Source organism: Sus scrofa, chromosome 6 (assembly GCF_054392235.1).
Source record: "Sus scrofa isolate SSC_HxYL_T2T_F1_AM1 chromosome 6, Sscrofa_HxYL_maternal_Yorkshire_Landrace_v2.0, whole genome shotgun sequence".
Lineage (NCBI taxonomy): Eukaryota > Metazoa > Chordata > Mammalia > Artiodactyla > Suidae > Sus > Sus scrofa.
In genome coordinates, this window is record NC_139388.1 from 61,917,107 (window position 1) to 61,936,461 (window position 19,355).

The 19,355-nt window shown below is 48.6% G+C and overlaps 1 protein-coding gene across 1 annotated transcript; it reads right to left on the reverse strand.

Moving 5' to 3' along the window:
- Positions 1-1,581: 1,581 nt before the first annotated feature.
- LOC110261040 (cationic amino acid transporter 3) lies at positions 1,582-11,466 on the reverse strand. The gene is given in 12 exon segments (XM_084961942.1): positions 1,582-1,916; positions 2,085-2,193; positions 2,424-2,590; positions 2,787-2,985; positions 3,119-3,249; positions 3,385-3,518; positions 3,692-3,829; positions 3,831-3,912; positions 4,360-4,472; positions 4,682-4,859; positions 10,366-10,524; positions 11,097-11,466. Coding segments are annotated over 12 exon segments (1,902 nt in total). The 3' UTR covers positions 1,582-1,794.
- Positions 11,467-19,355: the final 7,889 nt, after the last annotated feature.

The window sequence follows — 19,355 nt, forward strand, 5'->3', positions numbered from 1 at the left end:
TTAACGCGGTGAAAGGAAAACACCTCCAACCAAGAATACTCTACCCAGCAAGGCTCTCCTTCAGATTTGAAGGAGAAATCAAAACCTTCACAGATAAGCAAATGTTGAGAGAATTCAGCAACACTACACCAGCTTTACAACAAATACTAAAGGAACTTCTCTAGGCAGAAGAGAAAAGACAGCAACAGGAAACAAAAATGCCACAAATGACAAGGCTCACCAGGAAAGGTATAGATACAGTAAAGATACAAAATCATCCATGCACAATTATACCACCAAAATCATAAATCATGAGAAGAGGTGGTACAAATGCAGGACACTGGAGATGAACTTGCAATTAAGAGAACAACAACTTAAAATGTAGGAGAAAATGTCCCAATAAAATGTAGAAAGGAGAGACCCCAGCCATGATGACTAAGCAAAGTCTAGCCAACTGCCCCAACCAGTCCTCCCCCATGCATCTGCTTCTGTAAATTTGTTTCCACATCTACTACCTTGCCTGACGTCACTCCAGTCCAACTAGCCAAGCTTGGACCCGGAAGACATAGCCCATAAAAGCCTTGTGAAACCCTTCTTCCGGGCTCAGACTCTGGAGAGCGATCTCCTCTGAGCCCGCCGGCGTAATAAACCTGAGTTCTCCAACTCTCCGAGTGCTCACTTGGTTTCTCACCGGGTAAAAGAGCTGATCCACTACAGCCACAGAGCTGCCTGAGCTGGTATGCTACAGCCACGGGGCTGTCGCCAGAGCTGATACGCTGCAGCACAGGGCTGCTGGGTATCTGCTGTAACAAAAACAATCTCACATACATATAGACTCTTCTATCAAAACTTCAGAATAACTGCAAACCAAAAATCTACAAGTGATACACAAACAAGGACTCTCTGGGGAAGAAACACAGCTCATAGTCAATAAGTGCATAATCCACCATGAAGGGGGTCATTTGACATCATTCTTGGAATGATGAAGTCTTCTTAGATCTGATTCTGATTTCCTCTCCATCAAAGAATTGATGATAATTATAATCAAATAATGCCACTGTACAATTAACTAATACAGTTCTACAATTGTATTATTAATAACCATTTCTCTCCATGGTACAATGTAAGGTCTATAATGAATGCCTTGTTTATCACATCACCTAGAATGGCGTAATGCCTATATTGAAGAATCAATAAGATGTAACAAATTGTGAGGACATATTTATATAGTTACATTATTTTTTAACCAATTTATGCATTTTATATTTTACTTATTTTCAGAGGGTGTATTATTTTTGTTATTCTTACAAGTTAAGTTATTCTTTTTATTATGCTATATAAAATATTTAATGGTATATAAGGCTTTCTTTATAAATTTTAGTTGCATAATATACACAATTTTAATATAATGCTAATTTTTAAAGAAAAATTGAAATGTAATAGATAAAACTAAGTAGTAAAGATAAAAGCTATAAAAAATGGGATAAAGTACAGAATAAATTTCCTATTTGTCTCAGCATATTTTCCATTCCACTTCTCCAGTGGAGGAGTCACTTAATCTGCTTCTTAAGATCCATGATATAATAATCTGTGTGAATGTAATTGTGTTTAAATGTATGTATTTTATTCTGTAAAAAATAAAAATAAAATTTCAGAAAAAAATTATACAATATTAAAGTGATTCAGTCCTCTGTCAATGAAAACAGGGCTCTAAATGCAACCCACTCATACCCCACAGAGGATCACAGTGTCCCTTGAACCACAAGACACCTCCCGTGTTTGAAGGGAAACACACACAGCATCTACTTCCTACGGTTAAGAGGATTCAGCACCAGGGGTGTGTTCATCCAGAGTCTGGAAATTGGAGGCTGGTGGCTGTGGATCCCTCTTCTCCTCCAAGCTGTGTCGGATCCCATATTCAAAGAATATAGCAAGTCCTAGCAGGGAAATGAGACCATGAGAAGGAAAGTAGGCCCTCTCCCCACTTACAAATGCCCCAAAGAACCCCTATTACGGCATCTGACACAGTTTGTGGGGAGAGGTAATTAGGAAGGGAGTTGGGTTCAGTCACTCTAGAGGCTTCTTCATCCCAGAAAGCCACTCACCAAGGGCATTCCAGATGCCACACTGGGCCCAGGTCGCAGAGGACATCTGCATCATCAGGTAGACATTCACAAAGATGCTCAGCACTGGGAGGACGGGCAGAGCAGGGACCTGGAGGCAAAGTCAGTGACTCCCTGAACATAACACCCACATCTCTGAGAGGGAGACCCCAGTCCTCCTCAGGCTGTGCATGCAGGGCCCACTGAGACTGGGTGGGACCAGGGAAGGTCCATTGCTTTGAGCAAGGCCCCCCTTCCCTGGTCCAGCAAAGGAGGCTTCACCTCAAAGCATGCCGACTTCAGCCCCTCAGCCTGGACAGCTGGGCACATAAGGTCACCTACCCTGAAGGGAAGAGGAGAGGGGTTCTGGGGCTGCCTCCAAATGATGGCAGTGATCCCCGCAATGAGCAGCAGCAGCAGCACAGCCCCTGCTGTGAACCCGGGGTCTCCAGAGAACACGCGGCTGGGCCACTGGGCCAGAAACAGGCCCAGGATGGTCAGCAGGAGAACTGCACGGGTCAAGGGGGAGGACAGCAGGCTCAACTCCAGAGGCCAAATGGGCCAAGACCTCGGGTCACCCCTCCCCACACTGCCCACCCCAGGAAGGGCCATCACATCTGCAAGACCCCTCAGCTGCCAGCACACCCACTCCCTGCCCATCCTGCCAATCTCAGAAGGTGACCAAAGAGAAGTCCCTGTGCTCACCCAGCAGGAAGGCGCATCCATAGACCATCTGGCCAGATTTCAGAGTGGGGGTGGGGCTGACAGGCTCCCACAGACTCTTTAGAGGGTTTGAGGTTCCTGCTTCAGGTACAGATCCCAAAGGACTTTCTTCAGCTGTATGCTTCAGTTGAATTTCCTCCTCTACTTTCTCCTTCTTGCTGAAGTTCTGGTCTGGCTGGTACTTGCATTAGCGGCACAAGGCAGTACTAACGGCAGCCCCTACTCATCCAACATCAGACAGTCTCATTCATCTCTCTCCTGACTTAAACCCAGCAGGATTTTTTGAAAGGTTTATCTCCCCCTGAGTCCAAGACCCCAAGTCAAGGTGTGGTGGAGTCTCACCTGAGGATAAGGACCGAAAGAGCCACGAGGGAATAAGCAAGCAGGGTCCCGATTAACGTGAGGTGCACAAGATCCCTAAGCTTGAAGAGTAAAGCCATAACCCCTGGAATGAGGGCACACACAAGGTGGGAGAGGGAATTCATAAAAAAAAAAAAAAAAAAAAAAAAAAAGTCGAAATAGCTAAGTTGAGGAAATTTGTCAAAGAGGAAGTGGACTTTTTTTTTTTTTTTTTATTCACCTGCAAGCATTCCAGAAGCCAATATGGCCATGATCAGGGTGCCTGTGCGCCTTCGGGCAAGTCCCCAGAAAATGAGCCCTTCTTCTGCCATTTCATCAATTACCGACAGCATGGGGAACATGTCACCCAAGAGGCTGGAGCAGAAAATGGAAAAGCGTGTGAGGATGTGGCGAATCAGGACAGACTGGGGCTTCTTCTCCCTAATAAGCCACATGGGGTGAGGTGTCTTCCCCTCTTGCGTCTCAGTCCCAAGGGCTGGGACACCTGAGCATGTGACAGTAGCTGGGCAGCAAGCTGTGACACTGACCTGGATGTCAGAGCACAGAGGGTGCCAACAGCCACGACATATCCAGCAGGGGCCCAGCCGACCTGGAGAAAAGCCTGCGGCAGGGGGTTCTCAGGCTGAATCTGGTAGTAGGGAACCATGAGGGTGAGCACCGCCGACACCAAAGCACATCAGAAAGCAGAGGCAGATCGTGATCATGATGCTCCAGGGGATGGAACGCTGGGGATTTTGAGCCTCTGCCACTGCAGGACAAGTGGACATACCGGGTTGGAAAAGCACGCAAGAGTGAAACGCAAACTGCCCTTCCCTCTTCCCCACCAAGAGCAGGCTAACCTGGAGTTCCCATTGCAGCTCAGTGGCTAACGAACCCGACTAGCATCCATGAGGACGCAGATTCAATCTCTGGCCTGGCTCAGTAGGTTAAGGATCTGGCGTTGCCGTGAGCTGCGGTGTGGGTCGCAGATGTAGCTTGGATCCCACATTGCTGTGGCTGTGGTGTAGGCTGGTGGCTACAGCTCTGATTGGACCCCTAGCCTGGGAACCTCCATATGCTGCAGGTGCAGCCCTAAAAAGACAAAAAAAAAAAAAAAAAAAAAAAAAGAGCAGACTAACCATCTACCCACGCCTATGCCCGAGGGCAGCCCAGTCTCTGCCCTGACCCCTGATGGGACCCACAGGGACCACATTACCTTTAGTGACAATATCATCAAAACCAACAAACACGTAGTAACATGTAGCTGCTCCTTGGAGAATCCCTTCAAAGCCAAAAGGCACAAACCCTCCAGAACCCAGAAGGCCGAGGCTGTGGTGAGAGAAGGGAGGAGGAGGAACATGGGGCAGGTTCAGACAGCCCTACTGTTCAGCCATCTCCTCTGCTGATACCCCGAGTCCTGGGCTCCAGGACCCCATCATCTGGATCCATCAGCCCAAAGCTCTTTAGACCCCACTATATTCCCAGCTCTTCCCCATGACACTCACAAGCAATCCTATGGCCAAGGGGACCCTCCTAACCTAGAGGTGTCACTGGATCCAGATGCAGCCAGTTTGTAGTCCTGTTCTGTGAGCTGCCAGTTGTGCAGGTCTCCCTTAATGATGCCAGAGAGGATGATGAAGCTGAGCACCAAGAGATTGATGGCTGAGAACACCTTGTTACCCAGGGCTGACTCATGAGCTCCCAGAGCCAGCATTCCTGTGGGAAAGATGGACTATGAAATATCTAACATAACCAATATACAGCACAAATGAACATTTCCACAGAAAAGAAAATCATAGACTTGGAGACTAGATGTGTGGCTGCCCGGGGGGAGAGGGGGAGTGGGAAGGATAGGGAGCTTGGGGTTCATGGAGGCAAATGATTGCTCTTGGAATGGATTTACAGTGAGATCCTGCTGCGTAGCACTGAGAACTATGTCTAGATACTTACATTGCAGCACAACAATGGGAGAAAAAAGTATGTATACGTGCATGGGTAACTTGGTCCCCATGCTGTACAGCAGTAAAAAATTAAATTAAATTAAATTAAAAAGTGGTAAAATTTTTAAAAAATAAAAATAAAATAAAATAAAATAACCAATGCAGGCATTCCTTTTGTGACTCAGGGGATTAAGAACCTGACATAGTCTCTGTGAGGATCTGGGTTCGATCCCTGGCCTCACGCAGTTGGTTAAGGACTCGGCTGGCCATGAGCTGTGATGTAGGTCACAGAATTGGGTCGGATCTGGTGTTGCTGTGGCTCTGGTGTAGGCCAGCAGCTACAGTCCAAATGGACCCCTAGCTTGGGAACCTCCATATGCCGCAGGTACAGCCCTAAAAAAAGACAAAAAAAAAAAAAAAAAAAAAAAAAAAGGTAATTTTATGCTATGTTGAATTTCCTCTCAAAAAAAAAACCCTTTGGTTTCAGTACAGATGAAGTAATTATTTGCTCTAAATAAATGATCCTGGGAGTTATCATCATGGCTCAGTGGTTAATGGACCTGACTAGTATCCATCAGGATGCGGGTTCCATCCCTGGCCCCACTCAGTGCGTTAAGGATCCGGAGTTGCCATGAGCTGTGGTATATGTTGCAGACATGGCTCGAAACCCACATTGCTGTGGCTATGGCATAGGCTGGAAGCTGCAGCTCTGATTCAACCATTAGCCTGGGAAGATTCATATACTGTGGGTGCAGCCCTAGAGATACAAAAAAAAAAAAAAAAGATCCTTAGCTGGTGTGATTTTGCCCCCCAGGGGACATTAGACAATGACTGAAGATGTTCTGATTGTTACAATTTGGGATGTAGGCATCACTGGTATCTAGTGAGTAAAGTCCAGGGATGTTACCCATCTGACAGTGATTAAATTAAGAAAAATCTACAATGCACAGGACGGCACCTCACGCTAAAAAATGTCCAGGCTAGGAATTCCCATCGTGGCTCAGTGGTTAACGAATCCGACTAGGAACCACAAGGTTGCAGGTTCAATCCCTGACCTTTCTCCGTGGGTTAATGATCCGGCATTGCTGTGAGCTGTGGTGTAGGTCCCAGACGCGGCTCAGATCCCGAGTTGCTGTGGCTGTGGTGTAGGCTGGTGGCTACAGCTCCAATTGGACCCCTAGCCTGGGAACCTCTATATGCACTGGGTGGGACCAGGGAAGGTCCATGGGTTTGAGCAAGTCCCCCCTTCCCTGGTCCAGCAAAGGAGGCTTCACCTCAAAGCATGCCGACTTCAGCCACTCAGCCTGGACAGCTGGGCACATAAGGTCACCTACCCTGAAGGGAAGAGGAGAAGGGTTCTGGGGCTGCCTCCAAATGATGGCGGTGATCCCCGCAATGAGCAGCAGCAGCAGCACAGCCCCTGCTGTGAACCCGGGGTCTCCAGAGAACACGCGGCTGGGCCACTGGGCCAGAAGCAGGCCCAGGATGGTCAGCAGGAGAACTGCACGGGTCAAGGGGGAGGATAGCAGGCTCAACTCCAGAGGCCAAATGGGCCAAGACCTCGGGTCACCCTTCCCCCATACTGCCCACCCCAGGAAGGGCCATCACATTTGCAAGACCCCTCGGCTGCCAGCATACCCACTCCCTGCCCATCCTGCCAATCTCAGAAGGTGACCAAAGAGAAGTCCCCGTGCTCACCCAGCAGGAAGGCACATCCGTAGACCATCTGGCCAGATTTCAGAGTGGGGATGGGGCTGACGGGGTCACACAGACTCTTTAGAGGGTTTGAGGTTCCTGCTTCAGGTACAGATCCCAAAGGACTTTCTTCAGCTGTATGCTTCAGCTGAATTTCCTCCTCTGCTTTCACCTTCTGGCTGAAACTCTGGTCTGGTTGGTACCTGAAGCAGAGGATTTAAGGCAATGTTAATAGCAGCCTGTACGCATCCAACATCGGTCGGCCTAACCCACGTCTTTCCTTCCAGAAGCCTAGCAGGACACTTAGAAGATAGATATTCATTAACTCCCCTTCAATTCCCATGAGCCCAAGACCCCCAGTCAACGTGTAGTGGAGTCTCACCTGAGGACCAGGACAGAAAAAGTCACGAGGAAGTAAACAAACAGGGCCCCAACTGACAGGAGTTCCACAACACGAAAGATCTCGAAAAGCAATGCTGTTATCCCTACACCGAGGGTTGGGGGAGGGAGTGAGAAGCCACGGGATATATCCAAGCTAAAGAAATTGATCCAGGAAGGGCTGGGTTGTGTTTATGGACCTGAAAGAGTTGCAGAAACCAGGACGGCCACGAGGGGTGTGCCTCTTCGGGCATAGATTTGGCCAAGTCCCCGGAAAAGGAGCCCATCCTCTGCCATTGCACCAATCAACCGAGACATGGCCAACATGACAACCAGGAGGCTGGAAAAGACAATAATGGGGACACGTGTGAGGATGTAGAGAAGCAGGACAGACCTGCTTTCTGCTCCCTGCTCCCACCTGGGGTGAGGTGTCTTTCGCTCTCATCCCTCAGTCCCAAGAGAGAGGATGCCTGAGCATCTGACGGTACATGGAGAGAAAGCTTTGACACTGACCTGTATAAAAGAGCACACAGGATGACAACAGCCACGAAGTATCCGGCAGGAGCCCACCCAACATGGTGGAAAGCCTGCGGCAAGGGGCTGTAAGGATGAATCTGGTAGAAGGGCACCATGAGGGTGAGAGCTGCTGAGACACCAGAATAGGTCAAAAAGCAGCTGGAGGAGTTCCCGTCGTGGCACAGTGGTTAACGAATCTGACTAGGAACCATGAGGTTGCGGGTTCGGACCCTGCCCTTGCACAGTGGGTTGACCATCCGGCATTGCCCTGAGCTGTGGTGTAGGTTGCAGACGCGGCTCAGATCCCGTGTTGCTGTGGCTCTGGCGTAGGCCAGTGGCTATAGCTCCGATTGGACCCCTAGCCTGGGAACATCCATATGCTGTGGGAGCGGCCCAAAGAAATAGCAAAAAGACAAAAAAAAAAAAAAAAAAAGCAGCTGGATATGAAGATTACTAGGCTCCAAGGGATGAAACGCTGAGGATTGGGGGTTTCTTTCCCTGCAGGATGGTGGGAGCATCAGGTCAGGAAGACACACAGCTGTGAAATCATTCAATATTCTTCCACCTCCCACCTCCAAAAGCAGCCTCATCAACTGCTAACCCCATTGCTCAAGGGCACCCAAACTGAGCAAAGCCGGAAAGGACACATGAAGACCATGTTACCTGTAGTGATAATGGCATTGAGACCAAAGAATGAGTAGAAAGGCATTGCTGCTCCTCGGAGAATCCCTTCAAAGCCAAAGGGCACAAACCCTCCAGAACCCAGAGGGCCCAGGCTGTGGTGAGAGAAGGGATGAGGAAGAGCATGGGGGAGGTTGCTCAGACATCTCTACTGGACTCCTCCGTTAATACCCCAAGACCTGGGCTCCAGGACCCCATCTTCTGGATCCATCAGCCCAGGTCTCCTCCGTTCCCACCGTATTCCCAGATCTGCAGCCCCCTTTCAGCAGGACTTGGGGCAAAAGGACCCTCCTAACCTATAGCTGTCAGAGGATCCAGATGTGGCCAGTTTGTAGTCCTGTTCTGTGAGCTGCCAGTTGTGCAGGTCTCCCTTAATGAAGTCAGAGAGGATCATGAAGCTGAGCAACAAAACACTGAAGCCTGCGGACACTTTGCTAACCAGGGCTGAGTCACGAACTCCCAAAAGCACTAGCCCTGTGGAAAGATGGAAAGTGTAAAACCTCCAAAATAATTAAATCCGCAGAGACAGAAAGTGGACTGGCGGTGGTCAAGGGCTTAGGGCTGGGGACCTGAGGTGGGGTGGGGGATGGACAGTGATGCTCAGTGGGTACAGGGCTGCTTTTGGGGGAGATGAAAATGTTTGGAAGTAGAGGGAGATGTTGGTTGTGAATGTCCTAAGTGCCACTGAATTGTACACCCTAAGATGGTTCATTTTTTCTCTCTTTTTTTTTTTTTTTTTTTTTCCTTTTTGCCATTTCTAGGGCCACACTTGTGGCATATGGAGGTTCCCAGGCTAGGGGTTGAATCAGAGCTATAGCCACCGGCCTAAACTACAGCAACGTGGGATCCAAGCCACATCTGCAACCTACACCACAGCTCACGGCAACGCCGGATCCTTTACCCACTGAGCAAGGCCAGGTATCGAACCTCATGGCTCCTAGTCAGATTCTTTAACTACTGAGCCATGACAGGATTCCCTAAGATGGTTCATTTCGTATTGTGGCAATCATCTCTCAATATATACATCTATTGGAAAATCATGCTGTATATTTCAAACTTACAGACTGTTGTATGTAAATGATATTTCAATAAAGCTGAAAAAAAGAGTAATTAGTTCTTCCTCTGAGAAACTCGTTTCCTTTATTTTTTTAATTTTTTTTCTTTTTGCCTTTTCTTGAGTTGCTCCTGCGGCATATGGTGATTCCCAGGCTAGGGGTCTAATCAGAGCTGCAGCCACCGGCCTATGCCACAGCCACAGCAACTTGGGATCCGAGCTGCGACTGCGAACTACACCACAGCTCATGGCAACGCCAGATCCTTAACCCACTGAGCAAGGCCAGGGATCAAACCCACAACCTCATGGTTCCTAATCGGATTCGTTAACCACTGTGCCATGACGGGAAGTCCCGAATCTCCTTTCCTTTAAAAGAATATCCTTGTTCTCAATACAGAGGAGGAAACTTCTCATTTTCTAAGTGGTTCGGAGCTGGGCTGATTTTGTTCCCGGATGGAGGTGTGGCCATATCTGGAGACGTTCTGACTATCATGTGTCATATGGGGGAGCAAAGGCCAGGGATGCTAGTCAACATCCAACAGTGATTTTACAGGAGTTCTCATTGTGGATCAGCAGGTTAAGTACCCAGCTTTGCCTCTGGAGGATGCGGGTTGGATCCCTGGCCTCACTCACTGGGTTCAGGATCCAGTGCTGCCATGAGCTATGGTGTAGGTCACAGATGTGCCTTGGATTCAAATCCTAGCCTCAGGAACTCCCATCTGCCACCACTACACATGTATTAAAAAAAAGAAAAAAATAATTCGGGGAGCACAGGACAGCCCCCACCCGTGGGCAAACGTCAGTACTGCAAAGGTGGAAAACAATGGGCTCAGCTTTGCCTTCCTGACCCTTTCTCTCCAGTCCTAACCCCCCCACCATTCGGGGACCCAAGCCCTTCCCACCCCAGCGCCCCCATTCACAGTCCATGCTCCCCAGCTTAGCTCTGACCCCTTCTTACCAGCCATCAGCAGCACCAGGGCCAGCGCAACAAAGTCTGGGTATGGGGCCAGGAACGAGGGCATATGCTCAGAGAACGTTCCCTCTAACACCTGTGAGATGTGGTTCCCAATCAGGCTGTCAAAGGTGTAGCTCCAGGCCCTGGTCAAGTAGGCGGTGGCTGCAGTGGCAGAAGGAAGATTCATGAAAGGACAGTAACTGAACCCCTACGAACTCCCTGGAGTAGATTGGGGGCGGGGGGGGAGGGGGCAGAAACGGACAACATACCCCGTCTCAAAGTTTCTCTTCATGGGCTGGGGGGGCAGGGCCAGGTGACTAAATCAGCTATGTGATATGTAAGGAGGAGATGGAGGTTATGCAAGAAAAGAACACAGGGAAGTAGGACCAGCACGGCTGGGAGATGAGGGCTGAAATCTCCCTCAACTGGTACAGGGAAATCCAGGAAGACAACAGCTGAGCAAAGCCTTTCAAATGCTGAGGGATGGGCCTGTGGGACGTGCCTCCCTCGCACCCACTCCCTACACTTCCCCCTCCTTCTAGGTTTTGGGTCCAGTCATTTTACGATGACAGGATAGAGCCGAGGAGAATGCAAGTGGAGGGGATTCTGCCACGACGACCTGACTCCCTCTACAAGGTCAATGACAAAGGGCAGATGAACGAGGGAAGACCCCAGATCTCTCTCCCAGGTCCCTGGTCTTAAGCCCACAGCATGCGCCACTTGCGTCATCTCACCAAGGACGAAATGCAGTATGAGGGTCCAGCCAGTGATGAAGGCATACAGTTGTCCCATTGTCACATAGCTGTAGAGATACACAGAACCTGAGCGGGGTACCCGGGCCCCAAACTCAGCGAAGTAGAATCCAGACAACATGGAAAAGAAGCCAGCCACCAAGAGGGAGAGGATGATCCCAGGTCCAGCTACATACACGGCCACTGAACCAGCCAGGATGTACACACCAACACTCAGGGTTCTGTTCACACCAAAGACCAGGAGGCTGAAGATGTTTGGATGAGGTGTGGGAATCTCAGACTCGTCACTGGGCTCCAGTGGCCGCATTCAGACCTGTTTCTCACAAAACTGGCGAACATACTGACCCAGCATCCCACACAGAGTTGAAGAGGCTCGACCCTGCAGAGACAACAACACCCAAAGTCACCAAGAATGTCCATGCACACTTGACCCTGGGAGTCTGACTCCACGAAGCAACGGGGTTATGGGAACAGCGGGTAAAGGGGTACACGGGGCACGTCTTCCAGCTCTGAGCTTTGGTTTCCTCAAATCTAAGGAAGACTTTCCACATGGTTCAAAGTTACTGGAAGGGCTGCTTGCAGCGAAGGGAGGGGAGAGAATTATGTCTCCCCCAAAATGCACCACTTCACATGTGCACTGTTTTCAGCGAAAGGCAATGAAGACTCAGCAGACTCAGGAACAGTTCTTGCCTCTCCCTTAACTGATCAATAACTTAGACGGACCGCTTTCTGTGTCACTGCTTGCAGAGTGACATGGAGTTGGGACTGCGAGTTCAGGCAGAATGACATGGGACAGACTCTAGCCCAGCTCAGTCAAGGCATCAAACCACACTGGTCTGTCTCCCAGCTGCCTGCAGGAAAGGGTCCCACCTTCACTCTCAATCAGAAGTGACAGGATTCTGTCTCCTAATCTTTGGGGCACACAATGTCTCCCCACTACCCAGCTCTGAGGGCCAGGCTGACCCAGAGAACACAGTCATCTTCAGGAAGCTCCTGCCCATGGATCCTCCAAAGTTCAAGCTCAGCCCATTGGTTAAGAGCAAGCATTTGATGGAGTTCCCGTCGTGGCGCAGTGGTTAACGTATCCGAATAGGAACCATGAGGTTGCGGGTTCAGTCCCTGCCCTTGCTCAGTGGGTTAACGATCCGGCGTTGCCGTGAGCTGTGGTGTAGATTGCAGACGCGGCTCGGATTCAGCGTTACTGTGGCTCTGGCGTAGGCCGGTTGCTACAGCTCCAATTAGACCCCTAGCCTGGGAACCTCCATATGCCGCGGAAGTGGTCCAAAGAAATAGCAAAAAGACAAAAAAAAAAAAAAAAAAAAAAAAGAGCAAGCATTTGAAGAGCCAGCTAACTCTGACTAAAATCTAAGCTCAGAATTTCTATGCTCAGTGGAAACCAAACTGACTAGCATCAATGAAGACACAGGTTCAACCCCTGGCCTCGCCCACTGTGTTAAGGAACTGCCGTTTCCATGGGCTGTGTTTAGGTGGCAGATGCAGCTCGGATCTGGCATTGCTGTGGCTGTGGCATAGGCCAGAGGCTGTAGCTCCAATTCGACCCCTAACCTGAGAAATTCCGTACATCTTGGGTGCGACCCTAAAAAGACTGAAAAAAAAAATTTTTTTTACAAAGAATCTTGGCTCCACCAACCCCTCTGTGTGCTCGGAGAAGACATTTCATTCTCTGGGTGTCTGTGTTCTTCTGGTTCAGATACTATGGAGGAGCCCTTGGGCACTGTGAGTAGGAAAGAAAAATGGAGAAGGGAGGAGATACAATGCATAAAATATGGTCATTCCTCAAATATTGAAAATGGATTTACCCTATGGTCCAGCAATTCAACTTCTGGGTATAGACCCAAAGGAACAGAAAACAGGGTCTCAAAGAGATAACCATACACCCATGGTTATACCAATACTATTCACAGTAGCTCAAACATGGAAGCATGTCCTACGTCCATCCACAAAGGAATAGATAGACACAATGGGTTCCATACAGACAGTGGAATATGATTCAGCCTGAGAAGACAGCAATGGCTGACCCCTGCTACAACACGGAGGACCCTTGAGGACATTTTGCTGAGTGACATGAGCCAGTCACACAAAGACAGACAGTGTATGACTCCACTTCTATGAAATGCCCAGAGAATCAAATTCATAGACAGAAAAGTCAATTGGTGGTTTGCCAGGAGCTGAGGTGAGGGGGGAACGGGAGATATTGTTAATTGGGCACAGGAAGAGAAGAGTTCTGAGACTGGACGAAGGACAATGGAAATGTACTCAATGATACAGAACTGTACATGTACAATGGTGGAGACGGCTAATTTTATGCTATACGTATTTTACCACCACATTTTATTTCTATTTTATTTTCAATTTTTGGTTTTTTAGGGATGCACCCGCAGCATATGGAGGTTCCCAGGTTAGAGGTGGAATTGTAGCTGTGGCTGCTGGCCTATGCCACAGCCACAGCAACTCAGGGTCCAAGGCACTTCTGAAACCTACACCACAGCTCATAGCAACACTGGATCCTTAACCCACTGAGCGAGGCCAGAGATCGAATCTGTGTCCTCAGGGATGCTACTCTAGATTCCTTTCCACTGAGCCACAATAGCAACTCCTACCACCATATGTTCAATTAATACCACTAATGTGTCCTCTGAGCCAGCATCACAGTGTCAGCAAGCCTAGTGTTGATTCATATGCATCACCATCAGCCCTCCTCCACAGATACCAAAAGCCACAGGTGTCCAAGTCAGTTCCCTCGGTTACAATGTTCCAGGAATCCGCAGAGGTGGAAACCCAGACCTCCAACTGTACACAGGAAGCTGAAGTCAGTGGTTCTCATGTCATAAACCCTGTATAAGGGTCATCTTTACCGCTGTTTGAGCACAGGTCCAAAAAAATGAGTCTTAGAATCCAGGCACTGAGCCAAGCTCCACCTCTTCTTTCACAAACATAGCAGCTCCCAGCCCCTTCCGCTTTCAAGTGTACAATGGGTCTTCCCACCCTCAGGCTGAGCCAGGCTGACCCAGATGCACCCTGGGATGGCAGAGTCTCTTTAGGAGCAGATAAACCCTGCACCCAGACTCGTCCAGGAGAGGGAATACCCAAGACTTACTGGACCCATGGAGCAGAACCTGGAACAGGGATGAACCAGGGAAGCTGAGGTTAAGCTATGTGGGGCTGGAGCTGCCACATCTCCAATGAGGGAAGTGGAGGGTCCCTGAGCATCAAGGATAAGGCTTAACCCCTGGGTTGTTGGGTGGGGGTGGGGCTGGGGCTGGATGGGTGGGAGCATCTGGAGTGTTGCTGTCAGCCCTTGACATGTCTGCAGTTGCCCTCAGGAGGGCATGGTTCTGAGACAATTTTTCCAGTTGTAAAATATGAAGATTTCATCCACTTTAGGTGTCCGGTACAGCCATATTAAAGTATGTTCAGGGAGTTCCTGTCGTGGCGCAGTGGTTAATGAATCCGACTAGGAACCATGAGGTTGCGGGTTCGATCCCTGGCCTTGCTCAGTGCGTTAAGGATCCGGCATTGCCGTGAGCTGTGGTGTAGTGGCAGATGCGGCTCGGATCCCGCCTTGCTGTGGCCCTGGCAAAGGCTGGCAGCTTCAGTTACGATTAGACCCCTAGCCTGGGAGCCTCCATATGCCGCAGGAGCGGCCCAAGAAATGGCAAAAAAAAAAAAAAAAAAAAAAAAAAAGACAAAAAAGACAAAAAAAAATAAAAATGAAAAAATAAACTGTGCTCACATTTTGTGCCACCAAACCCCAGATGGTTTTGCCTCTTGCACAATTGAAACTGTACCCACTCACCAACAAACCCCATCTCCTCTCCCGGTTCCTCACAATCTCCCTACCACTTTTTGTCTCTAGGCATCTGACCACTCCAGGTGCCTCTTACAATACTTAAGTGGAGTCATTCCAAGTTCTCCTTTGCAGGAAAGCTCACCTTACTTAGCAGGACGTCTGTAAGGTAGACACACGGTGCGGCATGTGTTAGCATACCCTTCCTTCTTAATGCTGAACAACACGCTGCTGTGTGTACACACGACCTCCGACAGCCCTTCATTGGTCCGTGGGCACTTGGGGTGCTGCGTGTTCTAGCTCTCGTGAGCAACGCTGCCATGAACAAGGCTGTACAGAGAATTCTTCTGGAGGGTGCCTTCAGTTCTTCTGGGTGAGTCCTCAGAAGGAGAATTGCTGGACCTGATGGGTCGAAGAGTATCATGCGTTTGCAGTGGAGACAACGTTCACCACTCGAGGGGTGGAGACGTCATTTTGGCTCATACGTGCTTCTGCCTGAACTTTGTGGGAACTCATCCTCTCAACCCCTCCTGGCAGATCTGCTTTAACCATTGAGGTAAAGAATGCCTTTTTTTTAAAATAATGATTTTCATTTTTTCTATTATACTTGGTTACAGTGCTCTGTCAGTTTTCCAAATAGCAGAGACCCAGTCACACACACACACACACACACACACACACACACACATATGTCTGTGTATGTATTCATTCTTTTTCTCACATTATCCTCCATCATGCTCCGTCACAAGTCACCAGATGGAGTGCCCAGGGCTACACAGCAGCATCTCATTGCTTATCCATTCCAAATGCAAGAGTAACCCCACATGCCCAGGCCATCCCACTCCCTCCCCCTCCCCCTAAGAATGTCTTTTTCATAGATAAGGATGAATCCCTCCCTCCTTATGGTTCCAGGTTAACCCTCTCTCACAGATAAGGAGTGTCGGAGTTCCCGGTGTGGCTCGGTGGGTTAAGAACCAGACATTGTGTCTATGAGGAGGCGGGTTCCATCCCTGCCTTCACTCAGTGGGTTAAGGATCCAGCATTGCCAAAATCTGCAGCTTAGGTCACAGGTCTGGCTGGGATCTGGCCTTGCTGGGTCTGTAGGATAGGCTGGCAGGTGCAGCCCCCATTCAGCCCCTAGCCTGGAAATTTCCATATGCACCAGGGGAGGTCCTAAGAAGAAAACCACAAAACCACAAAGATAAGGACTGGTAACATTACCTTCCCAGCCACCATGCTCCTGCTGTGCGGCTCTATATATACGAAACCTGTCACTTTCAAAACCTGAAGGAGTATATCCTGCCCAGTTTGAGGTATATCCTTAGTTTGGAGGAGGTATGAGAATGTGCTGAAAACCATGCCTCAGTGGAGCAGGTCCTCAGAGCCATTGGAAGGATGTCTCCCCTGCTATATAGTCCTCAGTTTGGCTCAAATATAAAAATATATGTATGTATATAAATATATACACATCCCCATATGTGTGTATACATACACACATATATTGTATACATAGAATACGTATATATCTGTGGGTATATATTTAACTGAATTTTTGCTGTACACCTGAAAAATTGTAAATCAATTATATGATAAAAATGAAATTAAAAATTAAAATAAAAGTTTGAAAAGACATACATTTAAAAGATAAAAAAATATATCTCACCTCAATGAGAAATAAATCTAGGGAGTCCCCCGGTTGCCTAGTGGTTAAGGGTCCAGCATTGTCACAGCTATGACTTAGGTCTGATCCCTGACCCAGGAACTTCTGCATGTCACAGGTGTAGTCAAAAAAAAAAAATCTAAATGAAGTCTTTTTGACTAGAACATACAAAGACAAATGCACATGTCATAGGATAGAGGTTGATGAATTTTCACAAATGAATGTACTCACATTAGGACAAGCAGGGAAGGAGTTCCCATCATGGCGAAATGGAAACGAATCCAACCAGGAACCACGAGGTTGCAGGTTCCATCCCTGGCCTTGCTCAGTGCGTTAAGGATCCAGCATGACCTTCAGCTGTGGTGTAGTCGCAGATGCGGCTCGGATCTAGCATTGCTGTGGCTGTGGTGTAGGCCGGCCCCTGAGGCTCTGATTAGAACCCCTACCCTGGGAATCTCCATATGTGAGGGTGCGGCCCTAACAAGACCACACACACACAAAAAAGGAGCCAAGCAGAAATATTGCCAGCACCCTGGAACCTCCCCTCCCCCCACTGCCAATCCAGTCCCCACTCCTCCTAGGAGGACCTCTGTCCTGATCCAGCAGCAGAAACTGATGTTGTCTCACGTCGGGTGATCTATAAATGGACCCAGTGAAGATGGACACAGGGTCTGGCCTCTTTCATGTATCTTGGGTTTGCAGGTCCCTCTGCAGGGCTGTTGCAGGGAACTGAGAGGGCCCAGACTCCCTGCAGGCAGGTAAACTTCAGCTCATCACAGTCTCCACCTAAAAATTACCCAGGGTTTTGGGCACTTGTATCCCATCGAAGCTGGAAGAAATCATGTCCATCCCTCACAAAGAACTGACCCCGTCCAGTCTCCATGGGCTTTTGGTCGGCTCCAGTGGGGAGCCATCACAAGGAGAGCTGAGATGAACCTCTAGTAGATGTGTCGTCGTGCATATTTGGGTCAAACTGTGTTGGGAACATACCTAGAAGAGGTGACACCTCTTTCTATTTCCAACAGCAGAATATCCACACTCCACATCCCACCAAACCCTGTTTCTTTTGTTTTTTTTTCCCCCATCGTTTTCATTCTAGCTCTTCTGGAGCATGTCTAGTGGTATTGCATTTTATTTTTAATTTTAAAATATTTAATGTAGTTAATACCTGCATCATAAGGGGAACTCCTATCATGCAAAGGTTTTAATCTCAGCCACTAGAAGGAGTTCTGAGTGAGAAAGGAATCTGAGCTCTTCATCCAAGCCAACAATCCCTCAGGGAGTTTTTCTGTCCTTCTTCTGGCTATTAGGTGATGTCTAGGCACTGGACGAGGGCGTGGAAGATCCACAGGAAGGAAGGGAAGGGTCGTTTAAGAGTAGAGTGAAGGGCTCTGGTTCTGGAGGTACACTGCCCGGGCTGACCCCCTCTCTATGGGGCAACCCATGGAGGCTGTCACTAAGCTTCAGAGTCACATCTGTAAGTGAGAGAAAGAACCTTGTAAGCTTGAAGCAAGTCCAGGTCCTAAGCGTCCTCCACTTCCTTTGTAGGAGTCTCCTACATAGAGTCGATCCCTTGCAAATATTGGTTGAGCTTTCCCGAGTGACAGAATTGACACCAGGCCATGGTGGAGACCCGGGTTTCTGTCCCCAAGGGGCTGATAACTGTTCGGGATCCAGACAGGAAAGCAGCTCAGGGAAGCTGGCCAAAGCTTTAGAAGAGCGGTGATGACATGCCAGTTTCACGTGTTTGGTGTGAGGCGCTTTCTCTTGGATGTGGTTCCTCAAGGCAAAACCTGGGATGGGTTCTGCCCACATGTGTTTGTTCCTAGTTGTCCCTCAGGCCCTTCTTTCCCCACCCCGATTTCCCATCATCCTGTCTTCCCTCCAATCCAGCTGGGCACTTGGGCATTTAGGGTCCTTTGTTCTGCAAACTGAACCCTCATACCTCAGAGTGTGTCTGTATTTGGAGACAGGCCCTTAGAGGGGGAATTCAGGACAAGCAGGTCATTGGGATAACCCCTAACCCAATGCACTCAATGTCTCTCTAAGAGGAAATGAGAATGCAGAGAGCATACACAGAGACCGACGGGTGAGAGACACAGCAAAGAAACACACACGATGCCGCGAGACAGTGAATTCCAGATGAACAGGGAAGAGTAACACGTGTCTTTTTAGTACTTAAACTACATGTACCTATTTGATGGGTATTGACTACACATAAACATATGAACATATATGTGTACAGGCACACCTTGCTTTACTGGGCTTGGAAAACACTGCATTTCTTTTTTTTTCTTTTTTTTTTTTTTTTTTTTTGCAAATTGAAGCTTTGAGGCAACCCTGTGTTATCCAAGATGATTGGGGTTTTTCCTTTTTTTTTTTCCTTTTTAGGGCCTCAGACACCTAAGGTAAATTGATCTTCAACAAAGGAGGCAAGAATATAAAACGGGAAAAAGGAGTGCCCATAGACACACTGTGTATTTTGTCTGCACTATCCCAACACTCAACATCTTGCTCTAGGAATTCCTGTTGTGGCTCAGCGGAGACAGATCCAACTGGGATCCAGGAGAAATGAGGGTTCCACACCTGGCCTCACTCAGTGGGTCAGGGATCTGGCGGTGCGTGAGCTATGGTGTAGGTCTCAGACATGCCTCGGATCCTGAGTTGCTCTGGCTGTGGCATAGGCCGGCAGTTGTAGCTCCGACTCACCCTCTGGCCTGGGAACCTCCATATGCTGCAGATGTGGCCTTAAAAATCAAATAATAATAATAAT